General features: G+C 33.9%; 2 protein-coding genes and 1 long non-coding RNA gene across 17 annotated transcripts in view; 2 read left to right on the top strand and 1 right to left on the bottom strand.

Moving 5' to 3' along the window:
- The window catches only part of LOC135123515 (mediator of RNA polymerase II transcription subunit 1), a 188730-nt gene extending 165191 nt beyond the window's left edge, over positions 1–23539 (bottom strand). Inside the window, exons 1-9 of one of the 3 annotated variants that reach the window (XR_010279638.1) lie at positions 23376–23539; positions 23184–23323; positions 22419–23134; positions 22137–22368; positions 21166–21346; positions 10802–11604; positions 7141–7500; positions 5878–6915; positions 3601–5526 (exon numbers count right to left, since the gene is read on the bottom strand). Coding sequence is in view for 2 of the 3 variants with exons in the window: in XM_064048244.1 (XP_063904314.1) it covers positions 4477–5526; positions 5878–6915; positions 7141–7500; positions 10802–11604; positions 21166–21346; positions 22137–22368; positions 22419–23134; positions 23184–23323; positions 23376–23394 (4539 nt within the window). In the remaining variant the exon portion in view is untranslated. Of the gene's footprint in view, positions 1–1921; positions 5527–5877; positions 6916–7140; positions 7501–10801; positions 11605–21165; positions 21347–22136; positions 22369–22418; positions 23135–23183; positions 23324–23375 lie in introns of those variants that run through there. The other 2 variants (XM_064048245.1, XM_064048244.1) reach the window with 2 other exon arrangements.
- On the top strand, positions 14087–20067 carry LOC135123520 (BTB/POZ domain-containing protein 9-like). 13 transcript variants are annotated; one of them, XR_010279644.1, is made up of 11 exons: positions 14087–14335; positions 14393–14452; positions 14500–14566; positions 14623–14879; positions 14933–15197; positions 15257–15449; positions 15516–15660; positions 16920–17044; positions 19289–19422; positions 19599–19677; positions 19726–19787. XR_010279644.1 is itself a non-coding variant. In XM_064048258.1 (11 exons), exons 1-11 carry the CDS (start codon positions 14192–14194, stop codon positions 20011–20013), a joined length of 1533 nt encoding a protein of 510 aa, XP_063904328.1. In that variant the 5' UTR covers positions 14087–14191; the 3' UTR covers positions 20014–20067. The 13 variants fall into 13 exon arrangements, 7 of the variants coding, with proteins under 7 accessions (XP_063904328.1, XP_063904333.1, XP_063904329.1 ...); XR_010279645.1 differs by having other exon boundaries at positions 19640–19677; positions 19726–19761; XM_064048258.1 differs by lacking the exon at positions 19289–19422 and adding an exon at positions 19966–20067 and having other exon boundaries at positions 19640–19677; positions 19726–19916.
- On the top strand, positions 15669–16446 carry LOC135123525 (uncharacterized). Its single transcript, XR_010279652.1, has 2 exons — positions 15669–15907; positions 15948–16446. It is a non-coding gene; the product is annotated as an uncharacterized LOC135123525 (long non-coding RNA).
- Positions 23540–27882: the final 4343 nt, after the last annotated feature.

A 27882-nucleotide genomic window follows, 5' to 3' on the forward strand; every position in this document is an offset into this window, starting at 1 on the left:
ATCGCAATTAAATATTTAATTGAGGTTCTGTAAACCGGGTTTAATTGTTTTATATACTATTTTAATTTTAATAAAAAAAGCCGTCCGATCGGCTGTTTAGCCGACTAGTCGCCGACTGCAGCCGACGATGAAAAACGGCCGAATAGTCGGCTTATCCGACCGGTCGGCCACTAGTCGGTACATCCCTAATACTTTACTACAAACACATTTTTGGTTGATTCGCGAAAACACGGAATTTAAAAGAGGGCGAACAAACTTGTACAAAATTCTCAAGTCGATGGGTTACAAACATAGGGAGGTAGTCGGTAGCAAAATTTTATGTGAACAAAAACATATGTTGAATAAATTAGGGCAGCGAAAGCGAGATAAGTTAAGTGCGTCTGAAGGTAGACGTACAAACAAATGCAGCATGGAAATGTTTCTAACTTCTTCTCAGTCTCAGCAAATTTTTCCAAGTATGGATTTCTTCAAGATTCAGCCAAAATTAGTGGAAAAATCGCGAAGCAGATGGACAGCGTGGCCCAAGGTATCTTGAAACATGAACGAATATCGCTTTCTGCGCTACTGCTTTTATTAGGATTTTTTACCATTTATTTTGTCTCTCGCGACGTTAGCAAGCAATAAAAATGCTTAAATTATGGTTTGCCTAGAACGCCACTTTAGGTCTTATTTTACTGATTTATAAGAAGGTTTAGTTTGATTAAAATAGGATTTCGTCTCTGACAGATTTATATGGGTTTCGTCTGCTGCTGTTTTAGTTTGGGTACGAATTCTAATGAAAATCATTGCAATTGGCGGTTTATGGATGTACAGTTCTGCGCATGTTGTTCGCAATGTTTGACAAGCGCAATGATATTTGATATTTGCGAATATGCGAATGTTGTTCTTACGTTTGGGGATTGGTGGTTGAGTCTGATTCTCTGTTTGAATGCTACTATGTGCAGATTTGAACATGCGTGTTAAGTAATTAAGATTTGCAAATTTGCGAATTTTGTTTGTATCTCCTGGGGATTTGTTTTTCGTCTTGTTGTTGTGACTTTACGCGTGAACTGACGGCCCGTCACATGATTTTGGGCATGGTAAATAGTTCATCAAGATGCATCCCTTCTAATGTACGTATGTGTAGTATTTCAACAGTTACCTTAAATTGGGCATTCTACATAACTCAAAACTTCCAACCCTCACTAGGATCCAAACATCGTCCTCGACTGGTACCTCAGATCTCTTCTTGTACCGCCAAAGCAATAAAGTACACGATCAAAGGCAGCCATAGATTTTTGAAGATTTTACTTTTAATCGTTGAATTTTAAACTCAATCTCTCAAACTGACTAATCTGACAAGACGAAAATTGTATCGAAAACAAATCTTCAAAAATTCATTCGGTAGTACCGAGAGACCAACAAAGATTTGTTTTCGATAGAAATTTCGTTTTGTGAGATTACCTGTAATGGAGTGAGTAAGCTTGAATTCTTTAGTCAGCAAATGCTTGTCCATTACAAGGAACTAGTAGGTCGTCAATAATGTGTAAAAGTTGTAAGTGATATGTAAAATCAGTTAGTACTAAGTCGTGGTATTATTAACCAACAACCACCGTGGCTTCAAGAGAGGACATCACAGGTCAAGTTGAAAGTTTAAGTTAAAAATGCAAAGTTCAAAACAAATATTTAAAAAACCATTGAAGAGAATATCGATATTTCGAAATTGGCTAAACTCACGGAAAAGGGCTTGAAGAAAAAACAGGTAGGCTATAAATTAGGAAGTAATCGGGAAGTAGGTTAGACGTGGTTACACTGGTCCGTAAAAATGACAAAAGTTGCTGTCAAATGGCGTCTATTTAAGTAAACTGGCTTCAAACATCCTGATGAAAATTCCTCGCTTTGACTCGAGACAAGCACATTGGTAGAAAGTAATAAAAATCAGTTTATTATAAATAATCTATTTTGTATATTTCATATGTTATATTGAACCACTAAAGGAAATATTAAAATATGCAACGGAACGGGTTGAAAATAATCACATACTTTAACATTTTCTCGAGCAGTTTATTTTGTACTATGATATGCACAACACAAAATAAACTTTTTCATAAATATTTCATGTGATTGTGATTACCTATATATAATTGTACCTACTCTTTACATATTAATTAATAATCATGTATGTAAACAAACTTGTTCATTAGTAAATTGCCTACAAATATTTTATACTAGAAGAGAGGAGAGTAATGTAAAAAAAGGTATCTCAATTATGATCAAATATGATAACTTAATACCACTCTTCAACACAAAATGAAAATTGTCAATTTAAAAAATATACAACGGGCAAATGAACACACGAGAAAATACCCACTTACTCTAATACTGATGGCAAATGAATCTCTTATACTTCTAAATATTTACAATGTTGTATAACTCGGAGGGCCTTCTCGTGTTTTAACAAATTGACAACAGGTTGATAACGAAGAGATCACCTCTGACCGACTCTCATTTACATATTTTACCAGAACTGGACGATACAGTGCGATTAAAAAAGTTTCTTAATTTAGATACTGAATAAAACAGCTCAAATATATAGAATGACTGAAACATTCGGATCTCAAAGTGTTAATTGACTGCAAATTGTGTACCACGAAGAAAAAGGAGAACTACAGTTGACTACGTAGAGTGGCTTTCAACACGAAAGGGTACAGCTGGTGGGAGTGCGCAGAACATTGCTTTGGTTTGGCCTTACAAATATCGTGAAAGCAGTGGCAGCGGCGATGAATATTTCGATTTTGAAATATTAAAATATTATTGTGGTTAATAAAAATATCACTTTCCTATTTTATTAGCGTTGATATTATAGAAAATGAATTTAAACAATTGTTAGTGCTGTATTTGATGTATGAGTTGAATAAAAAAGTAAATAAAATAAGTAAAAAGGTAATTTTTAGTGAGCAATAATAACTGTTAAATTACGGTACAGTTGAAGCTTTAGTTATAAACGACAATTATGCTAGAATATGAACTGTGATTATTACTTCGAGGTTAAAGACAGAAAACGTTAAGCCTTATTCTAATCCGACTTTACGGTATGGACAAATTGTGCCAGAAAATTAAAAACCATCTAATTATAGTCATATGTTGCTAATTCTAAGAGTTTTATCTCCGCTTTTATTTAAAGATTTAACTATTGATTTAACACTAGTCGACTATAAAATAGTGTATGATACTGGTTTATAATGAGGGGTTCGTGAATTTTTTTACTTATGCTATAATCCCTCACATTATAAACTCGTTTAATAATTAAAAATACCAAATTTTGTGTGATGGATTATAATAATTTATTGTTAAGTAAGTCTATTTTTTTATCAAACAAATTAATTTATTTCTATTAAATGGTTGTCTGTATTCTTTTGTAGAAATTGCTCTTTTTTTAATTGTTTTTTGAAAGAAGTATAACTCAGCCGAGCCTCCCTTCTCAATGCATCCAGTTACGCCACTGCTAGCCCGACTACAAGTCGCGCAACTTAAGCCCCGCCCCTGTACCCTTTCGTGGTGAAATTACTTCTATCTTACAAAGTAAGCGTTTTATGTACCACGAAGAAAAAGGAGAACTACAGTTGACTACGTACTAATTTTCTTGCGAATGTCATAGCATGCTGTCAGCATATTTTGAGGTTATGATTAATTGTCACGCTGATATCAACTTTTAACATTTGCACAACGTTAAAATAACAATGAAGTGAACTGTCACATTTTTGGCGTACAACCTTGTAAATAAAAAATACATATGAATTTATCTAACAAAAATTAAAAAACATCTTTCTGTCTGGACCTAAATTTGCTAAACTATCCAAAATATTCCACTTCAAAAATATAAATATGGCATATTTTCAGATTCAGATTAAATTCTCCAGTTTTGTCGAAAGTGGCAACCACATCATTTTAATACGTCAACGTTAGCTTCTTCACAATTGTCTTATCCATAAATGGAAGACATTAAACTCTTAATATATTAATGTGACTCATTATCCATTTTAATAATTATCGTTATTTATGATTTTCAGACGAAAACTTTGACGAGCCTGACTAGATTGGAAGACTATAATCACAAAACCATAATCACTATTTCCAACTACATATCCCTTTTTTGAATCGCACTGTACTTGCTTTATATTTAAAACATTCCACTTAGGAAAGACTTAACAAAATTATAGTACGATTTGAGTCACAGGGTTATAAAAAAATGTAGCGGCCATTTCACGTTGAAGTAATTTTAGCAAAAAATAACGACTTTGTAACACTTTCACACACACCCGAAAGTACAATAAATCCTCAATGTGAAACAGCTCTAAATTTTGAATCACCCTCTAGATTTCCCTCATCCCTTCTACCTTACCTAACCTCACTTTCACTGTCACCGAACCGCGACTACCACAACTCCTCGTTTGTCTTCATGATCTCGCGCCAATAACTACAAAAAAACCCGATTTTTTATTTCCCTATACCGATCACCGCCTCGTCCATAAGTTCATCGTCCGTTATACAGGGCGACGCCGAATGAGGACTCGGCGCTATAAGAGGGCTGGGAGCCGGCGACTTAACTATATGAACACTGACGGAGGGAGACTGAGGAAACGTCATCGGTCCACTGCCCCCACCACCTTTCCCCTCCATTTTATTACCGCTCGAAAAATCCAGAAGCACGTCACCGTCGTTCTTCGCCGACTTCGTGTCTTTTTTATCGTCTTTGGGGGCGGGCGCTACGAATTTCGCCGTCAAATCGATGCTTTTGTTGTAAAGATTGAGCGGCTCGGGAATGGGAGGGAGAACCGACTTGGGCACTGTGATTGGATAGTTAATTTTGTAGGCGGAGTCGTCCTTGTTCTGGGTGAGGTTCTGCGGCTGGTCTTTCTTGTCTTCTTCGTCTTTCACTTTCGGACTAGAACTGGGCAAAGGGAGAGTGTTGGTCACGTTGTTTCGGAGTTTAGGGTCCAAGGAGTTTTCGAAGGTTTTACTGCCGGGAATCGCAAGAGGATTGAATTTGGGCAAAGAGAGGTCGGTTTTGTTCATCATGTCGAAGATCTTCGTGTCGACGGTCCGATTGATGTTGTTCATGTTGTCGGAAGTGACTTTGGGTTTTTTGTCGTCGACGGATGCGCGTGCTGATAGTTTGGGGATTTGGAAGTTTTTATCTAGTTGTCTGACGGTCATTAAGCCTTCGACTATAGAAGACGGGTAAGGGTCCATCTTTGACATTTTGTAAACTCCATCCGACTCGTCTCGGTTGGAAGTGGGACTTGATTTGCGACCATCTTTCGACGAAAAAATCGACTTTTCTGAGCTGCTTTTGTTTAGTTTCGGTCGGTCTTTCCGACTTAAGTCGGTTGCGCTTTTCGGTGAACCGGTTAGTTTGGAGAGTGACTTTGAAGTGCCTCCGCTAGATACTTTGGTACCGGATGATGGAGCTTTACTGCTTTTCATGCTGCCGGAATAGTTTGTGCTTCCACCGGTTGAGTTGCTAACGTTGGAACCGGAAATCTGCTAAAATGAAAAAAAAAACAATAGCATTTTTACGTAATTCACGACCTTTAAGTTTCTTGTTGTTTACTGTGAGATTTTTTGTTTGACTGCTTGATTCTTATTTTTAACGCCACTGCGTCGATCACCTTAAATTTTGCTTATACAGTCGTTAACCGCCGGATACTGGCTATGATCTCTTAATCTAAAGCTGCTAGCGTTATTTCGATAGTTTTAAACTTTTAAACAGCCAAAGTTCGCCAGAGTGTAAAAACTGGCGCCCGACTTGCATGCCGCTTTAGCTACCAACAGTGTCGAAACCGAGTAAGAAACGGGACAATCTAGCTTCAGCCCAACAAAAAAATCTACACTCACCTTTTGACCTAAATGTTGCGGTTTCTTCGACGCCGGCCCACTATTCACCCCCGGCTTCAGCCCAGTGTGCGTCTTCGGCGACCCCGTCCCAGATTTACTCACACTCGTTTTACTGTCCTTACTCCTCGTCTTATTAATAGTTATCTTCATCCCGTCCGAACTCGGTTTAACCATGTACTCTGAGTTCTTCGCCTCCCCTATCTTCCCACTTTTACTCTCGTTCAGCTTCGTCGACACCTGCCCGCTCCTCTCCCTGTTACCCCCACCACCCCCACTCCCCCCACTCGACGACTTACTACTTAAGTCCGTGGCACCATCACAGTGTTGCGCTGACGATTTCAACTTATCTACGATCGCCGAAAGCGATCCCTTTCTGTTCCTAACCTGGTTCGAATTCGACGACTTCGACACGTCCGTCGAACTAGGGGAAGGCAGCCCGTCTTGGACTCCGCTCAACGTGTCCGCGTTCAAATCTAGCGGTTTCACTTTCACGGACGACTTGTTTTTTGACGCACTCACGTTAAACACACCCGACATTTTCTTGTCCTTGTCCCTGGAAGAGTCCTTGGAAGCGGATTTCGTTTTCGAGTCGCTATTTTTACTACTGGGGGAGTTGGCGGCGCTCTTCAAGGTCGACATGCTGGGTTTGCCCGAGCCGCTGGCCGAGGGATGCTTTGGGGAGGTGCCGTGGCTCTTCGGGCTGGAGATGCCGGGGATGATGTGCTTGGGGCTGCTAGGCACGTGCGCGGGACTGTGCTTGGGGCTGTGGTGGGAGGAGCCCGTCTTGAGGGTGGGCTTCATCAGGTTGGGGCTGAGCTTGCCGCTCATCGACAGGCTGCGGTTCTGAGTGGGCGAGGCGTTGAACTTGCGCATCATGCTGGGACTGGTCGGCGTGCTCATGTTGAGCGGAGGGGATTCGGCCGGTTTGATGCTAACGGTTACCGGTTTGGTTAAGGGGTCCTGCTTTGGGGGGACTTTCTCGGGCGGACCCATAGGGCTCTCGTCGCGTTTGCGTTTTCTCTTCTTTTCGATGCGTCCCTTAAAGTTAGAAAGGGATAATATAATAACAGTACGAAAGAAGGAAAGACATGCAGCGGCAACTACGAGGCTTCGTCTTCTTGGAGAATTCGTCCACTGTAAAGCGACAACACACACAAGCAAATAAAAATACCTAAGAGACTAGAAGCAGAAAGTTCTTTTATTTCTATAACAATATTACAACTACACCCACAACCGAAATAAATACGAATCAACTTCTCTAACCTTATCGTCCGACCTGCTTTTGCTGCTCTTCTTTTCTTTGTTCTTCTCTTCGCCACTTTTGCTTTGTGACGACGTTATCGGCGTTATGGTGATGGAACTGGGCAGTGCATTAGCGGCGGAAGTCGCCAAGGCTATGATTTCTATTCCGGTTCTCTTCTCCGCGTTACCGCCTGAGGTGAATCCCGGCGAACTCGTGGCGATGGGAGTGATGCTGACGCTTGGAGGTACCAAATTCTTCTCGCCTAAATCCATCATGAGATTAGTGGGCGATTTTTGGTCTCGAGATTTTCGTCTAGAAGGGCCAGCCAGCATTTCCTCTACGTCGCCTAATTCGTCCAGACTTCCAAAATCACCACTCACCTAACAACAATGACATTACGATGAGGACAAATAACGATTTTTGTTCGCCACAGTTAAAAAATTGCTGGAAAGTTGTTTCGACAGAACTTCCCTTGCCCTTGAAGTGAACAAATTCCGCTTTTTTGAAAAACTTATAAAAATTATGTATTTGTGATTTTTCTTTACTGATAACCTCTATAAAGTAAAAACCCATAATGACACCAGTAACACGAATGTTTTTGACTTGAATTTTTCAATTCTTCATTTTTTTTGTTTCTTCAGTTTTCGATTTGCAGTTTTTTTAGTTTTTAATACTAATTTTTCAGTTTTTCAATTTTCCAAATTTGAATTTTTCAATTTTTAGATTTTGCAACGTTACGATTTTATAATTTTTTGTTTTTCAATTTTAATTTTTTCAGTTTTTGGTTTCTTCAGTTTTTAGATTTTGAAACTTTAATTTTTCCTTTTTTCGATCTGATTTTGATCAATTTTTGGATTTTTCAATTTTCCGAATTGCAATTTTTCTGTTTTCAATATTTTAGTTTTAGATTTTTTAATGTTTCTAATTTTCATTTTAAATGTGTAATAATAATAATAATAATAACTTTTAAAATATTTTACTTTTTCAAAAGTTATAACTTTGGAGTTTTTCCATTTTTCAGTTAATGGATTTTAAAACTTTTCTTTTATTCGATTTTTCGATTTTTTTATTCATTTTTTTCCTTCAAATTTTCGATTTTTAAATGTTCTGATTTTAAAATTTTTTGTTTTCTAAATTTAAACTTTTTTTCGATTTTTCAGTTTTAACTTCTTCAAATTTTGATTTGCAATTATTCGCTTAAGTTTTTTATTTTCTCTTAGTTTTTTTTCAATTTTTCGTTTTTTAAATTTCAATTTTTTTCCACTTTTCGTTCATTTTTCTTTTTTTTGTTTCGTCAATTTTACAATATGTAACTCTTCGAGTTTTCAATTTTTCATTTTTCACTTCTTCAACTTTTAGATTTGCTATTTTTTGTTTCGGTTACTTTCTGTTTTTTCAATTGTTTGGTGATTTTATAATTTTTCTTCTTTCTGTCTGAAATTGATCAATTTTTGGATTTCTCAGTTTTTCAAATTGCTATGTTTCGGTTTTCAATTTTTCACTTTTAGATTTTTTAATTTTTCGTTTTAAATGTGTAATAATAATCAAAATAATAACTTTTAAAATATTTCACTCTCTCAATGCTATTATTTTAAAATTTTTCCATTTTTCAATTACATATTGGATTTTAAAATTTTCTTTCCATTTATTCGACTTTTCGATTCTTCAATTTTCTTATTTCTTCAAATTTTCGACTTTTCAATGTTCTGAATTTATAATTTTTTGTTTTTTGAATTTAAATTTTTTTCAATTATTCGTTCAATTTTTCTTATTTTTTGTTTCTTCAATTTTACAATATGTAACTCTTCCAGTTTTTAATTTTTCGGTTTTTCATTTTTCACTTCAACTTTTCGATTGGCAATTTTTCGTTTCGGTTTTTATTTTCGTTGTTTTTTCAGTGTGCTGATTTTATCATTTTTATTTTTTCGGCTGTCAATTTTTCAGTTTTAAAATTTTTAATTTTTCGTTTTTTCAATTTTAGATTTGCATTTTTTCTAGTTTTTGTTTTAAATGGGTAATATATTAATAATAATAATTTTTAAAATATTTTACTTTTTCAAAGTTATGATTTTAGAATACTTCCATTTATACTTCCATTTTTCAATTATTGGATTTTAAAACTTCCATTTATTGGACTTTTCAATTTTTCGATCCTTCAAATTTTCGATTTGCAATTTTTTTTCGGTTTTTTATTTTATTTTTCATTTTTTTTGTTTCTTCAATTTTACAATATGTAACTCTTCCACTTTTCATTTTTAAATTTTTCGATTTTTCGCTTTTTCAATTCTGATTTTATAATTTTTCGTTTTATTCCTATGTGACATTATTCAACTTTTGAATTTTTTTATTTTTCGGTTTTCAGTATTTTTATTTTTCAATTTTTTGTTTGTTAAACTTTTGTTTTTTCAATTTTATCATTTTCAGTTTCTCTATTTTTCAAATTTTCGTTTCTTTAATTTTTCATTCGCAATTTTTTAGTTTTCGTTTTAAATATGTAGGTGGAAATAATTATAATTTAAAAAAAAAATTCATTTTTCAATTTTACGATTATAGAATTTTTTCATTTTTCAATAACTGAATTTTAAAATTTTCGTTTATTCGATTTTTATTTTTCGACTTGTAATTTTTCAGTTTTTCGGCATTGCACTTTTGACGATTCTATATATTTTTCAATTTTACAATTTTTGGGTTTTCCAATTTTTCTATTCGATTCGGTTTTTTTTTTAATTTTTCGACTAATTAATTTTTTCCTAGGTTTCAACTTTTCGAATAAAAAAAAATGCAAAAACTGCAAAAATGAAAAACCAAAAATAAGAAAGGATAAAATGAATACTCTGAAAAATCGAAACATTAAAAATTAAAGAAATCGAAAAATCGGACAACTGGAAACCAAAAATTGCAAAACCGAAAAATTTTAAAATTGGAAAATCGAGGAATTGAAAAATCAAAGATTGAAAATTTGGAAAATCGAATAAACGAAAAATTATAATGTCGAAAGAAACATCGAAAAAATAAAGGAAATAAAATAACAAAAATTTGTGCTATAAAATCGAGAAAGTGGAAATGAAAGAAACGAGAAAAAGACAATCAAGAACTTGAAAAATTGAGGAAACGAAAAATTGAAAAATGAAAGAAAATGAAAAACCGAAAAATGTTTGTAAATTTTAGTTTTTATGAGAAGTTAAAATAAAGATATGGGGATGTAATGTTAAAGTAAATGTAAAAAAGTGTGCTACACGTTTATTTCAAGTGAGTTTTTCCATTACAAAAGTTTATGATGACGTCATCAACTTTTTTGCAAGGACATGAATATCAATTTGGATAGATGTAATGTAATACTAATAGTAACAGTACTGCATTTCCAAATTTCCGGGAAAACAGTGTGAACCGTTCTTGTAGATTTGGAGATGATGTTATCCCATTGGTGGTGTGGAAGATTAGTCAAATTTTGGTTAGCGTTTTATCATCTACATGATATTCCTAATATACATACAAAATTTGACAACAATCGGTCCAGTACTTTCGGAGATTACGTGTCAAATAAAAATCGACACAGACGCCAGACAGACAAACAGACGGAAACGGGAGATCACTTGAGGTCATGAAACGTCGAAAAATCATGAAAGTGGCAAGTCGTCCGGACTAGCTTACGCTCAGGAAGTAATAATTTCTTCGGCTTACCTTATCTGAGTCGGCCAGCAACTCAGCCGGATCCAAACCACTCATCAGTTCCAAATCCGATTGAAACCCCAACCCCGAATTCGGCGTCGGGATCTCGTTCTCCTGCGAAATCGGCGTGCTCCTCGACGTCGAGTCGCTGCTCGACGTCTCCACCAGCATCTCCGCGTCCGTCGCCTCGCCCAGCTTCCTCTTGTTCTTCCACAAATCGTCCGACTTCCTCTTATGCGGCCGCTTCATCTTCTCCTGTCCGTTCCCCGACAGAATGTTCGTCAACTCTATGCTGCTCAGCATGCCGTCGCTCGTCTGAAAATTCTGGAAATTCGCGTTGGCCATCATCGACTCGTTGAGGAACATCCCTTGATGTCCCTGCATCATCATGCCGTGGCCGCCGTTACCAGGGGGTTCTTGCTTGATCTTATCTAACCCCCCGAATTCCGTCAATCCTCCACCTGGGGCCCCCTTGTGACCCCCAGGGTCGCCGGAACCGAGGGGTAAACTAAAATTTTCGTGCCCGTTGTAATGGCGTTTGGCAGCTTGCTTCTCCCATAGTTTGATGACGGCGCGCATCGTCACCGGGATGGAGAAGCACCGGTTTAGGATCTTCGTGCTGAGATCGGACGTGGCGTCGGGAGCGTTCGCCGGAGGCGGGGTTCCCGGACTGCGGATCTTGCAGACGAGGTTCGAAATGTCGGTTAGGTCGATTTCGGCGGTGGCCATGCTTTCTTCGACCGGGTGCTCGAGGGAGAGGGAGATGTGGGTCCAGGAAAGGGCACTTATTTCGAACATGGTCATGTTTTCGAAGTCTGAAATGACAAAGCAGATTTAAAAATAATGAACGAGTGGTTAAATACTTTTGGGGAAAAAATTATAATTCAAATAATGGAAGAGTTTATTAAGAAAACCAAAACGCATATCTTTTAATCAACATTTATGTCATGTTTTTTTTCAGATTACGTCATCACTGATTTGAAGCGAATAAAAAAATACAATTTTGTCAAAGTTCTATGGTCATCAACTTTTAAGTAGGGACAAATATATCAATTTAGAAGGGTATAGCGTAGTACTGGCAAACAACAGTCCTATATTGAAAAAATTTCAGAAAAATTAAAAACTTGTTTTAACTTAACTAGTAAAATAAGTAGCTTTATTTATTAATTAATTTTTGAACGGGATAAAGCATTTAAAAAATCAATCGATGGAATTTCTAAGAGAAATTGTAGATACTATTGTTGTTAGATTTTGAATTTTGTCACAAAAAGCTAATACACAACGTTAAAAATAAGTTTATATTAATAAGTAGTCACAACATAAGTATCACAGCGACCTTTTTAAATCTACATATTTATTCAGCAAAATATTAATATGACGTCATTACGTTTTTAATGCAGATGAATAAACAAATTATGGTGAAGGTTTTTATATTTAAATATCCCCAAAACTAGTCTAACATTTTTGGGTGGTTATTGCTTGTTAAGAAGTCACCGACATATAGCCAGATAAACAGTCGCAAATCAGAATTTTAATTTTATTTTAAAATTTTAAAGAAAGGAATTGCTCAACATCTGCTTAAAGGCGAAATCAGTTACAGATTATTAAAACATTTTAAGTGATCGTTGACGAAAACATATCATTCAGAGATAAATAAAAGTGTTGTTCTCCTCCTTGATAACTTCAATAATTTCCTTATCAGAGAGAATTCTACAAAAATAAAGCGATTTACACAATAAGTACTATAGATAACATCTCGTAGACAAACAAATCTAATCAGCGATAAAATAAATTGATCTATATTTCTGTACAGCATAAAATGGCAAAAAAACGAAGAACCTGAACAAACTATCCCTCTTAGAAAATCCTCAAAAGTTTCTGATGATATGTGTCTGTTTTATTTAATAGAGACTTTTTCCGACATAGTGTTAACATCGATTTTTTAAAAAACTTTTAATTTTTAGATTGGGTATCAGATGCAAATGTTTTGAATCTATTTTAAGGCAAAACCCAAAACAAATAAAAATGTTTACGTTTTTCTTTAATAATAACGCTGTTCCTAATCTAAGCTTGAATAAATTCTTGAATTTTCATAATTTTAAAATTGCGTTTTTTTGGTTATATCATATCATATTTCAAAAACTATACAAAATTTTGTGTTTTCGGTACTAATGGTTTTTTATATTTCTATCAAAATACTGTACAAGACTCAGCTTTGCAAATTGATTCATATAAGCCTTGATTTCGAGGAAAAACTTCAACACGATTCAGGGGTGTAATGATTAGTACAAAAAATTTAGGCTAGTTACTACCGTAAGTCATTTAGTCGAAGTTCACTCTTTAAAAACTGGAAATATAATATACTATTAGGCATAAAAAAATTAATTAATTATTTAAACGTTTAATTTAATTCACATTTTTTTGTTTTTAGATCAGCCGTACATAATTTCACGTATGAAGATATTGTTACGATTTATAAAAATTATAAAAACTTCAATGTATGACGTTAAATAGGAAATTATTACAAACAGAAAATATGCTGGCTATAGTGATTGCCAACTTCTAAGCTTTAAAGAAAGATAAGTAAGTTTCATTAGCACTGAAGGTCGACTATGCAGTTATAAGTATTATCATTACCAAAAACACCGATTCAATTGTATTTTCTACAAATATATTTCTTTTCAACAGGTCAAGAAAGATTTTAGAAATTTTCTGAAAGATTTGCAATATTTCGACGTTAGATATTGGTTCTTTTACAGTAATAATAAACGATTATGTAAGAAGCATAGGTATAGTAAATAATAGTGGGAATTTTTTAAATAATTGTTTCAAATTCTCAAAACGAGGTTATCAGCTGTGAATTTATCATCATAATAACTAGTAAAACAAACTGTAAAATTAAAAACTGTACATTTCTAGCGCTACACCAATGGATAACCATTTACGGGCACGTTGTATAAATTTTAAAATTAAGTAAAACTTTTAATAAACTATGAAATAACAACATAATTTTTGGAGATTAATTATTGCAACCTATGTTGTTTCTTAAAGACAAGTGGATAATTACTGAGCATCAGAGACATCATATCGCACTTTACCATAATAAGAATTAAATAATTAAAAGAGTGAGTAAGGATTAAAGATATGGGGTGTACCCAACTAGGTCTAATTTTAAAACAGTTGATAAAGATCACCTGTTCTAGTCGATTCAAACATTTCTTTATCGGTTTATCAGTAAGTTAACAAAATCTATAGATAAATGTAAGTCATTCCAAAGGCGTAACGGCAACATTTGAATCTAATCAGTAATCAGTCATCACGTTGCAATCGCACCAGAAACTTTGTTTCAGCCACCGCTAAAATATTTCCTTGTCTAATATTTTTAGATTTCTACCAACTACAATGGCAAACGAAGCAGAACCCCAACAAAAAATAATTATTACTGATTCTTCGAAAATGTATGAAGATATGTCACCTTACTACTTGAGGGAAACGTTTTCCGACATTCAACTAATCCTACCAGATAAAAAAATTCATGCGCACAAAGTAGGTTTTTTCAGTGGTTTACAAAAATATTAACTTAGAATAAATTTTAACTTTCAGATTGTGCTCGCTGCTAGATGCAAATATTTTGAGTCTCTTTTAATGAAAGACCCAAAACAAGTAAGAGAGTGTTCATGGAAATGTTAACATTAATAAATTGTTTTCAGGCTGAAATTGCTTTACAGAATGTGCCTTCAAAAGCTTTTGAAACAATACTATATTACATTTATACAGGTAGTCAGCCAAAATTGTAACTAAATATTTATATTATCGTGTAAAATATGTTGCAGGATCCGTTGTCATCGCATCGGAAGACGAAAATGATATATCCGATATATTGCAGCTAGCACATGAATATTCATTAAAAACACTGGAAAAGAGTATAAACGAAAAAATGAATTCCATTGTGAATTTGTCGAATGTCTGTTCCCTTTTAAACAAGGCCAACGCACATGACATGGACGAGTTAAAAGAAATATGTCATGCTTTTATCGATGAATATGTTTCGCGAATGTTTGAATATGATTTTTTAAATGTTCTCACACAAGTAACTTCTCCAAAATAGCTAGGTATACTTAAACATATAATGCCTCGTTTCAGAAATCTATGATTAACTTGTTGAAAAGAGATGTGTTCCCTGCTGAAGAAATTGATGTATTTAAGATAGCGGCCAACTGGTGCAAAATTAACAAAGACTTAGACAAGTTGGTTATTGAATGCATTCGGTTTTCTACGTTAACGCGAAACGAAATTTTAACTGTTGTTTGGCCGTCTAAAATAGTTGATGAAGTAAAACTCTTGAATGCTCTTGCAACGATTGAGGTTAACGGTCCGAAAGAAACACAGCGATGCTTTGCTGGACGGTGTAAGTACGAAGACTGATTAAGAGACAAATCGGAAATATAGATTTGGATATATTTTTAGTGAAAGATAAAAATCTTGCTACAGCAAAATATAACGTTAAAGTAATTTCTGGATTAAATACCGCAATGTTGTTTGAAGAAACTAAAAAGCTTGAAGAAGGTGCTTATCACAATAAGGACGATAAAAACGGTATTACTGTAGATCTTGGTGCCGTAAAATGCTTCAATTATATAACAATGTATATAATGGATGGGTAAGTACCGTTATTTCTGAGTTTGTTTAAGGATTTTTTGAGATGATACGTAAATATTTGTCGAAGTACGTGGCACCATTACTACATAGAGGTTTCAACAGACCTGCAAAAGTGGCATAATGTTATAGATTATAGGAAATACTTTTGTCACTACACTCAAAACTTGTATATTGAAGAACAACAGGCTAGGTACATTAGGATAGTCTTAAAGGTACATATTATAATTTTACTGAAATAAGAGCCGGTTTACAGAAGCTCAATTAAATATTTGATTAATGGTAAATTTTTAATGCGGCATTAAAGTACCACGTGACAGACTCTACGCCAATCAGGCGTCACTAAACGCCTCATTATAAACATAATTAACTTAAGCTCAATTAAAATATTCTATAAGCTGGCCCTAAGCAAGATAAAATAACTGTACATCGAGGTGATTGGAAGAAGAACTCGGGGAGCATGTCGTATGCTTCCAATGATACGGTTTTGAGACAAAATCAGACCGCAAACATCGTTTACGTTTGGTTTATGGGTTATGCGCACGTGCGAGCAGACCTAGAAATACCGATCGTGTTACCGTACATACCTACTAGTTATTTTGCTTTATACGTAATGTGTCTTTTTGCTAATAAACTCAACATGATGAGCTGCAAACTTTGTAAATCTGTGATGAAAGTGAACAATCTTGAAGAGACACTTAGTTTTCATAATCATCCCCTTGATGGATGATAAACCAAATTCGAACCTAGGGACGTGGTTAAGTCGAATGCATAGTCGTAAACGGTTTTTAGATTCAGAGGGGTCGGTGCCACAAATTTCACCGTATTCCTCCGTTCTTATTCCACCCTCCACGCTGTACATGCAAATATTTTTACTTCCAACAGAAAAACAAAAATATGTGAATCCGACTAGATGCTAAAATTTAGTAGTGATTTCTAATCTTGTCAACTAGAGAAAGCAAATGGTATGCATGTCGAACCATGCATTCATTTAAAGCAAACGCCTTTGTTTTATTCCTAAGCGATTGTCCTTTTTTTATTAACGAGTAACCATAGATACTGAAACAAATAAAAAAACGTCCGAAGTGCTGTTGCCAACTGAAATGTGAAGGCGCCTAAATCAGATTAAAAATTTCGCCGAAAAATAGCCATTCGTTCAAAAGTGAGATAAGAGTTTAAAAATCTATACTTATGTAAAAAATGACGCTTGTCTTTGTGTTATGGGGCTCTTTCGGTTTTTTTCGTTATTTTTATGTTATAAATATGGCATAAATTTTATGTGTTACTCAAAATATTGCACTAATTAAACTCTATTTTTCGAGATAACACTAGTAGAATATATTGACTGTTCATACCATAGATAAAAGTGTTAAAAATTTACTATTACACATTGCAAAGTTATAAATCTTGACTAACTGTGATCCTACAATCTACTCACCACATTAAAAATATAATGCTATGAATTTCTTTGCAGAACGATACCGCCAGAATTAGTAGATTTCAAGTTTACATGAGCAGTAAGGTTCCTAAAATACATAACCAAGTTGTTTGCCCTTTTTCAAACGTCATAACTTCCGAAACCTATATATTCCCTTTCGGGTAAGATGTTTATATTGTCCATTTTTTTTTATTTTTGGTGAAACTACAGTGAAATCTCTCCTTCAACCCCCATAAGCGGACAACTCTTTTAAGCCGAACATTTTTTTCATAGTCTAGGTACTGACATTATAATAGTTATTTATCTTATTAGTGGAATAGAGGCATTATTACAGGACTACAAGTGTGGGACACGAGTTGCTGTAATATGCTCTAGCCCAAGTATGAAATACAAAACTTTATCTACAATTGCCCAAAAATGAAAAAGAAAAAAGCCAACGATTTTTTTTTATTAATTAAAAATCAAGAAGCAAAAGAATTTTTGCAGTGTTATGACAACCGCTCAAATTTGTTGTAAAAAACGCGTCAGTTTTTAGAAGAAAAATTTTGTTCGATCGAAAAATGAGTGATTGAGTGATTGTAGTGTCTTCATTGTTACCTGATAAATCAAAAACCAAATATGAAAAATTGTATAAACTGTTCACCTTCATTACACCACTAGTGGAATAATAGTTTATTACTCAAGTTGTAGATAAACAAAATATATATGAACCTCTCATAAACGGGCTCTGCTTTGAGTGGACACGGATACTACGCATTTGTGTAAAATAATAGATATATATTAGATCTCTTTTGAACGGTAGTTATCACTGAACACCCTCTGGTTTTTATATCGATTGAAGCATTTCTCTGAATCCCAAATGTGCAGACAAGTGTTTGACCATTATACATTAGCTATTTTAGAAAAATGCCTTCCAAATGCGGCATCTTATCTTTTTAAGAAAAGACATGTCCAGACATATTAAAATGGGGGAAACTAAAACAGTCGGTACTAATAAATATGTGGCACTCTTTTTGCTATAATACGATATAGTGCAACAGATTTTGAAAAAGACTCCTGCTGCGAGTGCTGTAAGTCAAATGAGTGTGAAATGAGTCAATTTCAAACACGTTGCACATTACACTTTATTTACATTTAAATGATGTGCAAAAATTTCTTAAATCAACTAATAGAAGCTATTTCTGTTTGATTGATTGTTCAGTAATTGAATTCTGTCCGATTTTAGGTGGTAGAAACTTCAGTTGATGACTAAAGTAAACGCTGTTATCATAATTCTCAGCAGTGAATCGAGAATAAACTAATGATTTCGTCTTTTATTTTATCAAATTAATAATTTCAACAATTTTAGTTACCTATACCAAAGATCAATTATGACAAGACTGTGAAAAATTTGCGCAGGCTATGCCCAGACAGTATCTTTCAAAGTGAGTTCGTCGTGTGTTTTACAGCACTTTTTATAGCAAGTGTAGAAAAAACGAATGGTTTTGAGGATAAAAAGATTGAACATTGACAAATTATGTAATGAATGGTTTACAAAAATAGAAAAGAAACCGCTGCATCAGATAACTTAATGCATATGCCAGTATTTTTCCCCGAATATTAGACTTTTAGGACCTGTAATTCGAGCCCAATGAAGAGTTTAGGGTATGGAAATTTCATGCTTCAACTGGTTGGCTTGAAATATTCGTAAATGCCTAAACATTTATTTTAAGGCTATTTCTGGTGAACCAGCAAGTGTGAACCAAGATGTAGAAACATTATTAACCAAGAATCCTCAACTTTTGAAAATCTAGTTGCCAAAAGACATCTATAACGCAAATGAAAGGGGTCTCTTTTTTATAAACTCTTGCAGTGAAATGGGAAAATTGTGTTAACATGATCAGTAAGAAGAGAAGTAACTTAGAAGAGTTCTTTAACATAGATAACAATTTATTAGTAGCAGATTTGACGAGTCAAATGACGAACAAGTAGCAAATTATCAACAGTCTATTGATATGGTAAAGGACTTGCAACAATCTGTCAAATATCAGGAAGATTCTAAAACATTGGAAATATTATTCGTTTGGAATTACACTTTGCCATATTTTATTTAAATCCAACAACCGCCAAACTACATAACTGGATTATTTTAATGATTTGTTCATTTTACACTGAACTGTTTTCTGTTCATTTTTAGTATTCCAAAAAGTTCATTTTCTTATTAATATAGGCTTAGTTAATACGCTTGTAAAAACGAAATACTTATACAATTCATTTTTTTTCTCATTAACGGACACTCAAATGGGAGGACGGGTTTTGCTCAGTTCTGAAGCTGTCCGCTGAAGAAAGATTTCACTGTATATGTACTAATGAATTAAGTTTCATCGTTTCTTTTATCACTTTGAGATACATGTCATAATTTTTAGAAATGAAATATACGTAAACATACCATTAGAACACACAAAATTAGTTAGATGTTAAAAGTGTCTAATGGTTGTTTACGTTATACGTGGAAGCACTACTATCTATATGTGTGAAGTTTGCTCACACGGTGATATAGGTAAGCAAAATTCTATGGTCACACGAGTACGATAATAATGCGTTAGTCCACGTAAAACATACAGAATTTTATCTGCAATAAAATTTAAATAAATGAAAAATATATTTGTGTTTGAAATAATTGTACAACAATCACTCATTTGAGTGGGATAGGTTAAATTTATCCCGATGTTGTAGATAGAAACGGTTTTCAAACTTTTTTTTATTTATCAACATAGGGGGACGTCTGATTCATTTAGAACGTATCTGTGTTTAAGTAAGTTTGTTATTATTTATATATAAAAAAATTACATTTTCGTTTTAGATCAGCCATACATGATTTCACAGATAAAGGTTAGGTTGCAATTTTACAAATCTATATCTAGTATAGAAACTTCCGTCGACTGGTCGGGCTGGAAAAGAGTTGAACTTCCAATAAACGAAAACGTACTTCTCCGTTTTAACGAAAGAGTAGTCAGTTTGATTCAAATTACTGGTCAACTTTCTCGTAATAAGGTAAGTTGCACCCTTTTGTTAACAGTTCTAATTACTGCCTATTCAACAGACAGAGGACCACATCAAACAGTTTTTGGAAGATTTTGAATGTTTCTAATTGCAACACGAACAAAATATGTAAACTTCTCTAGTAAATTTGTTACCATCCCAACACTTTTTTCATAAACTACACATCCTCAAAAAAAATTTAGCACTAAAGGACTCATAGTGAAAGTCAGAGTCTACATTTGCCGCCTTATCGAAGCAAAAACTGAATAATCGAAACAATAATTTCTCGATAATGTCAAAAAAATTTGATTCAATCTCTGAGATTAGCTAAATCATTAATTATTTGTTAATTCTAAAAAGTATGGGCTTATTAGTGCATAGAAGGAAAATCGGTATAGTGTACATTCTACATAGGATTAATCGAGCAAAAGTTTGAAATTATATGAAGCTTTGTGAAGTTAGGTAAGGTATTAAAATTTAAAGCTTGTATATCGTTTTTGTTTGGAACAAAAGAAGATTTAATCGGTAGTTTTGTATCCCAGTGATTGGTTAATTCGTTGTGCGTAAAAACGGAACGAAAATTTAGATCTCGCGAAAACGAAAATACTAAAATTAATAAACATTGTGTTTATTATTCATGATGTCTTAAAATTATTTTTGGCGAAAAATTATTTAACACAGACCATTGTCATGCTTCATATTTAATGAGGTCTATAATTCAGTGCTATTTAAATATACCAATAAAGTATTCATGCAAAAAAGATGTGATAGTTCTGCCGAGTCTGTCAGAAACATCTATTAAAAACTTATTAATTTCAAAGGTCAGTCCGGATTGTTTTAAACAAATTTTCCTTAAATACATAATTTTTGGTGATTATATTTTTGCATTAAACTCGGTATATATATTTTTAGAGTAGGTATAAATAAATGAATATATCAATTCCAAAATACCATTGTTTCCAAGGTGATCCAAAAGAAGTTAAAAAAGTTTTCAGTTTTATAACAATTCTTAATCCTATTTTTTTAATTATTTGTGAAAGAATATTCTTTTAGTTGTTTTTTTTTATTGTTGTACCTATTATGTGTACACAAAAATTTAAGTATTGTATTTTATGTGAAAAATAAAACCAAATACACCGCAAACAGCGTTTACAGATCAATATCTTTAAATTCCCAAATTTTCATTTAATAAATAATAATAATCAACACTGACGTGCTTTTCATGTTTTAATTTTCACACTTTAGTATTAGTTACTCTTACCTTGTTTACTATTTGGACGTACGCAACTACTGATTATCGTATTGAAGAGAGCTTGCTGTCTTAAAATCACCAAAATTTGAGAAACATGAGCTGGATGCGTAAACGGAATGCTAGTCACAAGAACACCATCCATGGTTTTGTTTTCAGTCATGAAGTAACAGTGAGTTTGATCTGGTAGCGTCTGCAACGATTAAAATGCATACAAATTGAAAAATCGAAAAAAAGTCGTCCAGCAAGCAATGAAATTTAATTTAAGATAATTATCCTGGCAACACTAACGCGTTCCTTGTTTGGTTTGACAGTTGCGGTGAAACAATTGTCAAGTAATTGGATTGCCAACATAATTATTTTAAAAATAAATTGCATGGCCTACTAGAAGAGTTCAGTTTGTACCACATTGTATAAATCGTTCAGGATGTTTTTAACCATGAAATTTTTTCTTCACGTTGGATAAACTGATCCATTGACAAAACGGTACAATCGTGTACAAAATTCTCAGGTCGTTGGATTACAAACATAGCGAAGTAAACGGTCGCAATGTATGTAAACAAAAATATGTTTTTGAGAACACGTAATTCCACCCAAATTAACAATGGGTTTTTAGATGATTTATTTGGTAGACAAGACGATGAGTGAGTTTTGGGTGGTTTTGGCAATAGTGTTACAATTTTTGTCAGATTTTCTAACCTAACATTAAAAACAACTTAACCTAATATGATAAATTTGGAAATTGGTTGCCAACCAAATTACTAGATTTACATGGACATTTGTCTAAAGACATCCTGAACAGTATATATAACAATATTTTGAAACAACGTCATATACATATTTAATAATTATGTAAAAGGTTTCCCATTAATGAAGTTTAAAATTTAAAGCATTGGTAGATAATTAAAACTTAAAATTTTAATAGACAAAATATTTTTTATTTATACTTAAAAATTAGTCAACATAAATGTGACTTTGCTTACCACAAAAAGACCTTTGTTACTTCCTGATTCCATTTTCCCATCACTAGCATGATGTACTATTAAACTAAGCAACGGATGGGTAGTTGATTGTTCTATAGTATCCAACTCAGTAACTTGCTGAATCTGTCGAACCAGACTCACACACATTGGCATTGGCTTATTCAACTTGAGAACGAAACACGCTGGAATAGCCGCACTATTCTGACTACTCAATGAAGAAAACGACGGAGTACTAAAAACCACAATAAAAATACTCAAACGACTCTCCTAACTCATAATTACCTCTTCCCGTTGATATTCCTATTCACCGTAATCAACGTCGTCGTCTGCAACTTATGCGTCGCAGACCCCTCCATACAAACCGTCACACTATACCCTAACGACTTACTGATGATTGTATCAACCGTAATAGGCTCAATATCACATTTTTCAACATTTAACAAATCGTACGGCGAGACGAAGTACGTCAGTTTCATCGGGTGCCCCCCTCGCCGCTTCTCGAGCACCCCCACCGGCGACTTATACAACAAATTGAAAGGCTCCTTCATGAAAGACTGCAGCTGCGCTAGCGTGCTCAAATCAGACTCCAACGACTGCAGCGCAGTGAACGCCTTGCACTTGATCTTCTTCTCGGCGTTCAACTGGTAAATCGACGCGAAACCTTCCAGTTGGGCAGTGAAGTCGGCGAAATCGCCTCTAGATAAACAATTGACGAGTTCCGAGCAGCTCTGCTGCTCGAGCTTGCTCTCGTGATGCACTTTCACATCTTTCACAGCACCGGTTTGATCTAAGACTATCTCTAAGTAGAACATGTCGGAAGATATGAAGAGTTCCACCCCCGATGGTCCCACCATAAATTTCAACCCCAGCTGTCTTGTTAAGCTCTCGAGGCGCTCGATCATGCTCTGCAGCGACGTCACCTTGATGGAGTGCTGCAACGTGTCGAGGCACTTCTGGTGCTGGCTCTTCTCGACGCTGTCCAGGGCGTAGCGTTTGTCCTGAAAGTAGGGCAATGTAATGGAGGAAGCGACGACAGACATAACCTACAAGCATCGCCATTCGGACATTTTTCGATATTTCGGCCAAGCTTTTGTACTGCGAGGACTTGGAGCGCAGCTTCTCCATTAAGATCTCTAGTTGCCAGTCTTTGGATTTATCCATAGCGGACGGTGGCATTGTTGAACTGCCTGAAAGTAAACAAAATTGCAAATGTCAAATGTCACGGTCTGGGTAGCTCACCGTTTGTGACGCGATTCATGATGAGATTGGGCGAAAGCAACGTTAGGAAACGCTACGCATTTTGAATTTTGTGAATTTCAACCGAAAAAAATGGATTTTAATAACATACATCAGCACCAAACAAAAACTTGACAGCTTCGTTACTTTCCCCAATCTAGGGAATTTCGGCTGGTGCATCGTTTGGTTGGTGCCATGGAAGCGCACCAAATTCAAATGAAGATACTAAGATTATTGAAAACTCCAAATCCTGACTTGTTTATGCAAAGCTAAAACATTATAATTACTTTTTAATTACTATTTACCCAGCTTTTTACGATATTCAAGTCATTATCCAGAAATGATATTGCACAAAACGAAAACCTTTTGAGTTGCAGTGGATTGTGATATGCGCCATATCGTTGGCATCACTGATTTGAAAATGACATTACTTGTTTGTTCAACAATAATATTTGTAATTTGTTGTTTTGGTAATCGGTTTTAAAGTAAATTAAATAAATAAATTCTATAATTTTAGTTAAATAGTAGTTGTAATGGGTACTTTATATTTTTAAGAGAGTATGTTGACAAAGAAATAAAGCAAAAACTCTTGGTCAAACTAAAAAAAAAATAAAAATATTCCAAAATAAATATAAAATCCAACGAACACTTTAATCAGAATCTCTTCAAATGCTTCGTCTATTTAACTGCTGTCAGTCTATAATGTCGATTCAGTTTTATTTTTGGCATTGCAACGTTATAATAATTTATTCCAAAAACCAAAAGTCCATCCAGTTTACTATCAATAAAAAAACCTGAAGATGATGATGATTAAAGCTATAACAAAATATTAAACCCTCCCGTTTTCGAGTTCACTATCATATTAATTTAACTGATGATAATTTTCAAGGTTCTTTTTCTCAAAATGGATCGATGTTTAACACTAATTTAAATGGATTATTATAAATCTCGCGTGAGAAGATATGAATATGAAAGGTGGATAATGTAATAATTTAAGTAAAAACATCCAAAACTTTAGATATATCGTTACTAAATCAAATAAAGCGACGAGGCGACGACGAAAACGAAATTGTGAACGAAGTTATACTGAGTAGCTATTAATGTTTGTGATTTTTTTGTCAAATTGGCAACATATTTAAAATTTTATAATGGCACATCTGGTATTAAATTGAAATTTGGGCACCAATTCAGTTGTTCATGGTTGACAATTCTTAATTGCCAACCCAAAAATTTGTTTCATTAATAACACTGTGTAACAAAAAAATTATTATCTTGCTTTTTTCACATTTATAGTTGTATCCTGATGTAACTTTTGACATGCTGTAGTTCGTTTGGTCGAACTGTCCCTATTTTCATTTATTTAATTTTTTTTTGTAAAAGAAAAAAAAATGTATGTATGTATTTTGCGTTTAAATTCGAAAATCGTAGCCACACGCAGGTGTAAATTATCTGCAACTTATTTTTGTTATATTTGCGGTTATTACAAAACTGTTGACTAAGTGAAACATAAAATAGTTCCTACGACAAAGTTCTGGGTAGCATATGAAGCGTACTTTGAGGAACTATTAAGAACCAGGATAAACCATGGGTTCATCTTGTTTACTGTGGAAGTTGCCGGTCAAGTTTGGAAGCATGGTTTCGAGGAAACCTTACCTAAGTCTGTAGCATTTGCCATTTCCCGTTTTTTAAGAGAACCAAGTAACCATCTTACTGGTTGTTATATATTTTTGTACGGTAAATATATTTTATAATTTAATTAACGTGGCGGCCCTCCCAAGACCCAGGGCCACGCGAAGGTTTATTTTTATTTTTATTTGTAAATAATGTATGCCTTTTTTCTTCTTTGTAGTATTTCCAATGAATTAAACTGCTTTCGTTTTATTTTAATTAAAATTTTGACATTTTTCACTAAACAACAAATAGTTAAATATTTTTTATATTAGGGATTCTCTGTACGAACCAAATTCATATTCTCTTAGTATAGACTAAATTACACCCAAAACCACAAAAAAAGTCAGATAAATATTATTTTTCTATAATTTTGTTACATAGTGTAATCAGCCGGTATTTGATCTAAATATGGTTTCAAAACATGGTTTACGCCATATTCTAGTAAAATTTCTAGCCAATCGAAAGTTTACATTTCTCCCCTCTGATTCTCCTTTTGAATACATTCAGTTACATTTATCTATATCTACTTTCTGATGGAGAAAAAAAATCGCCTTTTGATCTTTTCTATGTTCTAACCTAACCATATGTCTTTTACCAATTCCTAAGTAATAGATACATGGTTCTATAGTAACAAAAGTACATTAAAAGCAATTTATCATTGCAAAATAATATTTATGATTATGAGGATGACAATGAGAATATCCTCAAATTGCAAGACGATGTAGATAATGATGTCGACATTGCCGAAGATAACATCACGTAGTTGATGAAGATCAATAAAACAATAGTCTCTACTTTTGTTAATTTTTTTTTAATTGAGAAAAATGTTTTATTTTCATATTTACATAGTTTATTGTTTGTTTTTTTTTTATAATAAATTCTTCGTGAAGTGTTTTTCTTTTATTCTTTCTACTAATTAGTAAATCACCAGATGACGTTTACCATAAAGCTAAAAATGAAAAATGTTGGCGCCAAAATTTGAATATAATACCATATAAAATACCGTATACATTTTACCTTTTTTCTTAATATGTGTAGTCATCTTTTCACAACACGAAACTTAAAACATGTATAAAATGATACATAAATTTGTAATATCGATTTTCCATGCATAACACGATTACTTAAGAACATATTTCACATGGTAATTTCTCGTAGAAAAAATCAGGATTTTGCAATTAAGCTCCACCCCTCAGCTTACGACGAATAAAAAAAAATCATCAGAATTGAGATAGGGCGGGTGGGTGGGGCTCATATTTTGCCTTTTTGTCTTAATATACATAGCCATCTTTTCTCAACAAGAAACTTAGAACATGGTACATTTTTGCAAGAAAATATGGATTTTACAATGATGGGGCGGAGCCTAATTGCAAAATCGATATTTCCTTATACGAATTTTCCATTTTAAACGTGTTTTAAGTTTCCTGATGTGAAAAGAAGTCTACACATATTAAAACAAGAAGGCAAAATGTAAGCCCGCCCACCCGCCCTATCCCCATTGTGATGATTTTTTTATTCGCCGTGAATCAAGAGGGCGGAACTAACTGCAAAATACTTATTTCTTCACAAAAAATTAAAAACATATTTTTGTGTATCGTGTTGTTCAAAGAATATTATATATATTTAGAAAAAAAAGGCAAAATATAAACCCCACCCACCCACCCCATCTCATTTGTGATGATTTTTTTTTTATTCTTAGAAACTTAGAACAGGTTTACAATATGTAGTAAATTTTTGTAAGGAAATATGGATTTTACAATTAAATTCCGCTCGTTTGGCTCGCGACGATTAAAAGGAAATCATCACAATTGAGAGAGGGTGGGTGGGCGGGGCTTATATTTTGCCTTTTTTCTTAATATACGTATAGTCGTGTTTTCAGAACAAGAAACTTAAAACATGTTTAAAATGGTAAATTCTTGTAGACAATTAAGCCCCGCCTCTTTATCTGACAACGAATGAAAAATTCATCACAATTGAGAATTGAGATCGGAGCGGGTAAGGGTGGAACATAATCTGTGACAAAATTTTTTTCTTAATATACGTAGTATTCTTACACGATACTGAAAAACATGTTTTTAATTTCTCGTAGAGAAGTAAGGATTTTGCAGTTAAGCTCCGCCTTCTTGGCTCACGACGAATAAAAAAAATCATCACAATTGAGACAGGGTGGGTGGGCGGGGCTACGTTTTTCCTTTTGTTCTTTATATGTGTAGACTTATTTCGACAACAAGAAACGTAAAACAGATCTAAAATGGTAAATTTTTGTAGTAATGAACTTAAATCCACCACTTTTTTTATAAATGACAATTTGCAGCTCTAAAAGTAACATTAGCGGAAATAACAACTCCACCGGGAATTTCAACGTCAACAGCAGGTTTATAAGCCCACGGAAAATTTTCAATTTCTTGTCTGTTAAATTTTCAATTTTTTGATGTCTTTCGATTTTTTGAATTCTCCGGGCAACTGAAAAAAACTTTCTATTTTTTGTACAATTTTCCGATTTCTCATTTATCCGATTTTTCAAATTGGCATTTTTTGATTTTTAAATTTTTTATTTTTAGCAAGTACTTGTGCCACCCACCCCCTCTCTTTTTTAGAGGATATGTCATTTAGCAAAATCGGTCTAACACTCGAAACACAAAAAAGAGAGGGTGGGTGGGTGGGGCTAGTACCTGATAAGATAAAACGGATTTTGGCAGATGACATACCTTCTATGAAAACAGAGGGTGGGTGGGTGGGTGGTGCTAGTACCTGCTACGATAAAACTGATTTTAGCAAAGCTGCCCTTTATTTTCTTAGAGGATATGTCAATTGCCAAAATCAGTCTTATCTTAACAAA

This window comes from Zophobas morio, unplaced genomic scaffold (assembly GCF_036711695.1).
Source record: "Zophobas morio isolate AGI-343-1 ecotype UQ-CSIRO unplaced genomic scaffold, CSIRO_AGI_Zmor_V1 ptg000006l, whole genome shotgun sequence".
NCBI lineage: Eukaryota > Metazoa > Arthropoda > Insecta > Coleoptera > Tenebrionidae > Zophobas > Zophobas morio.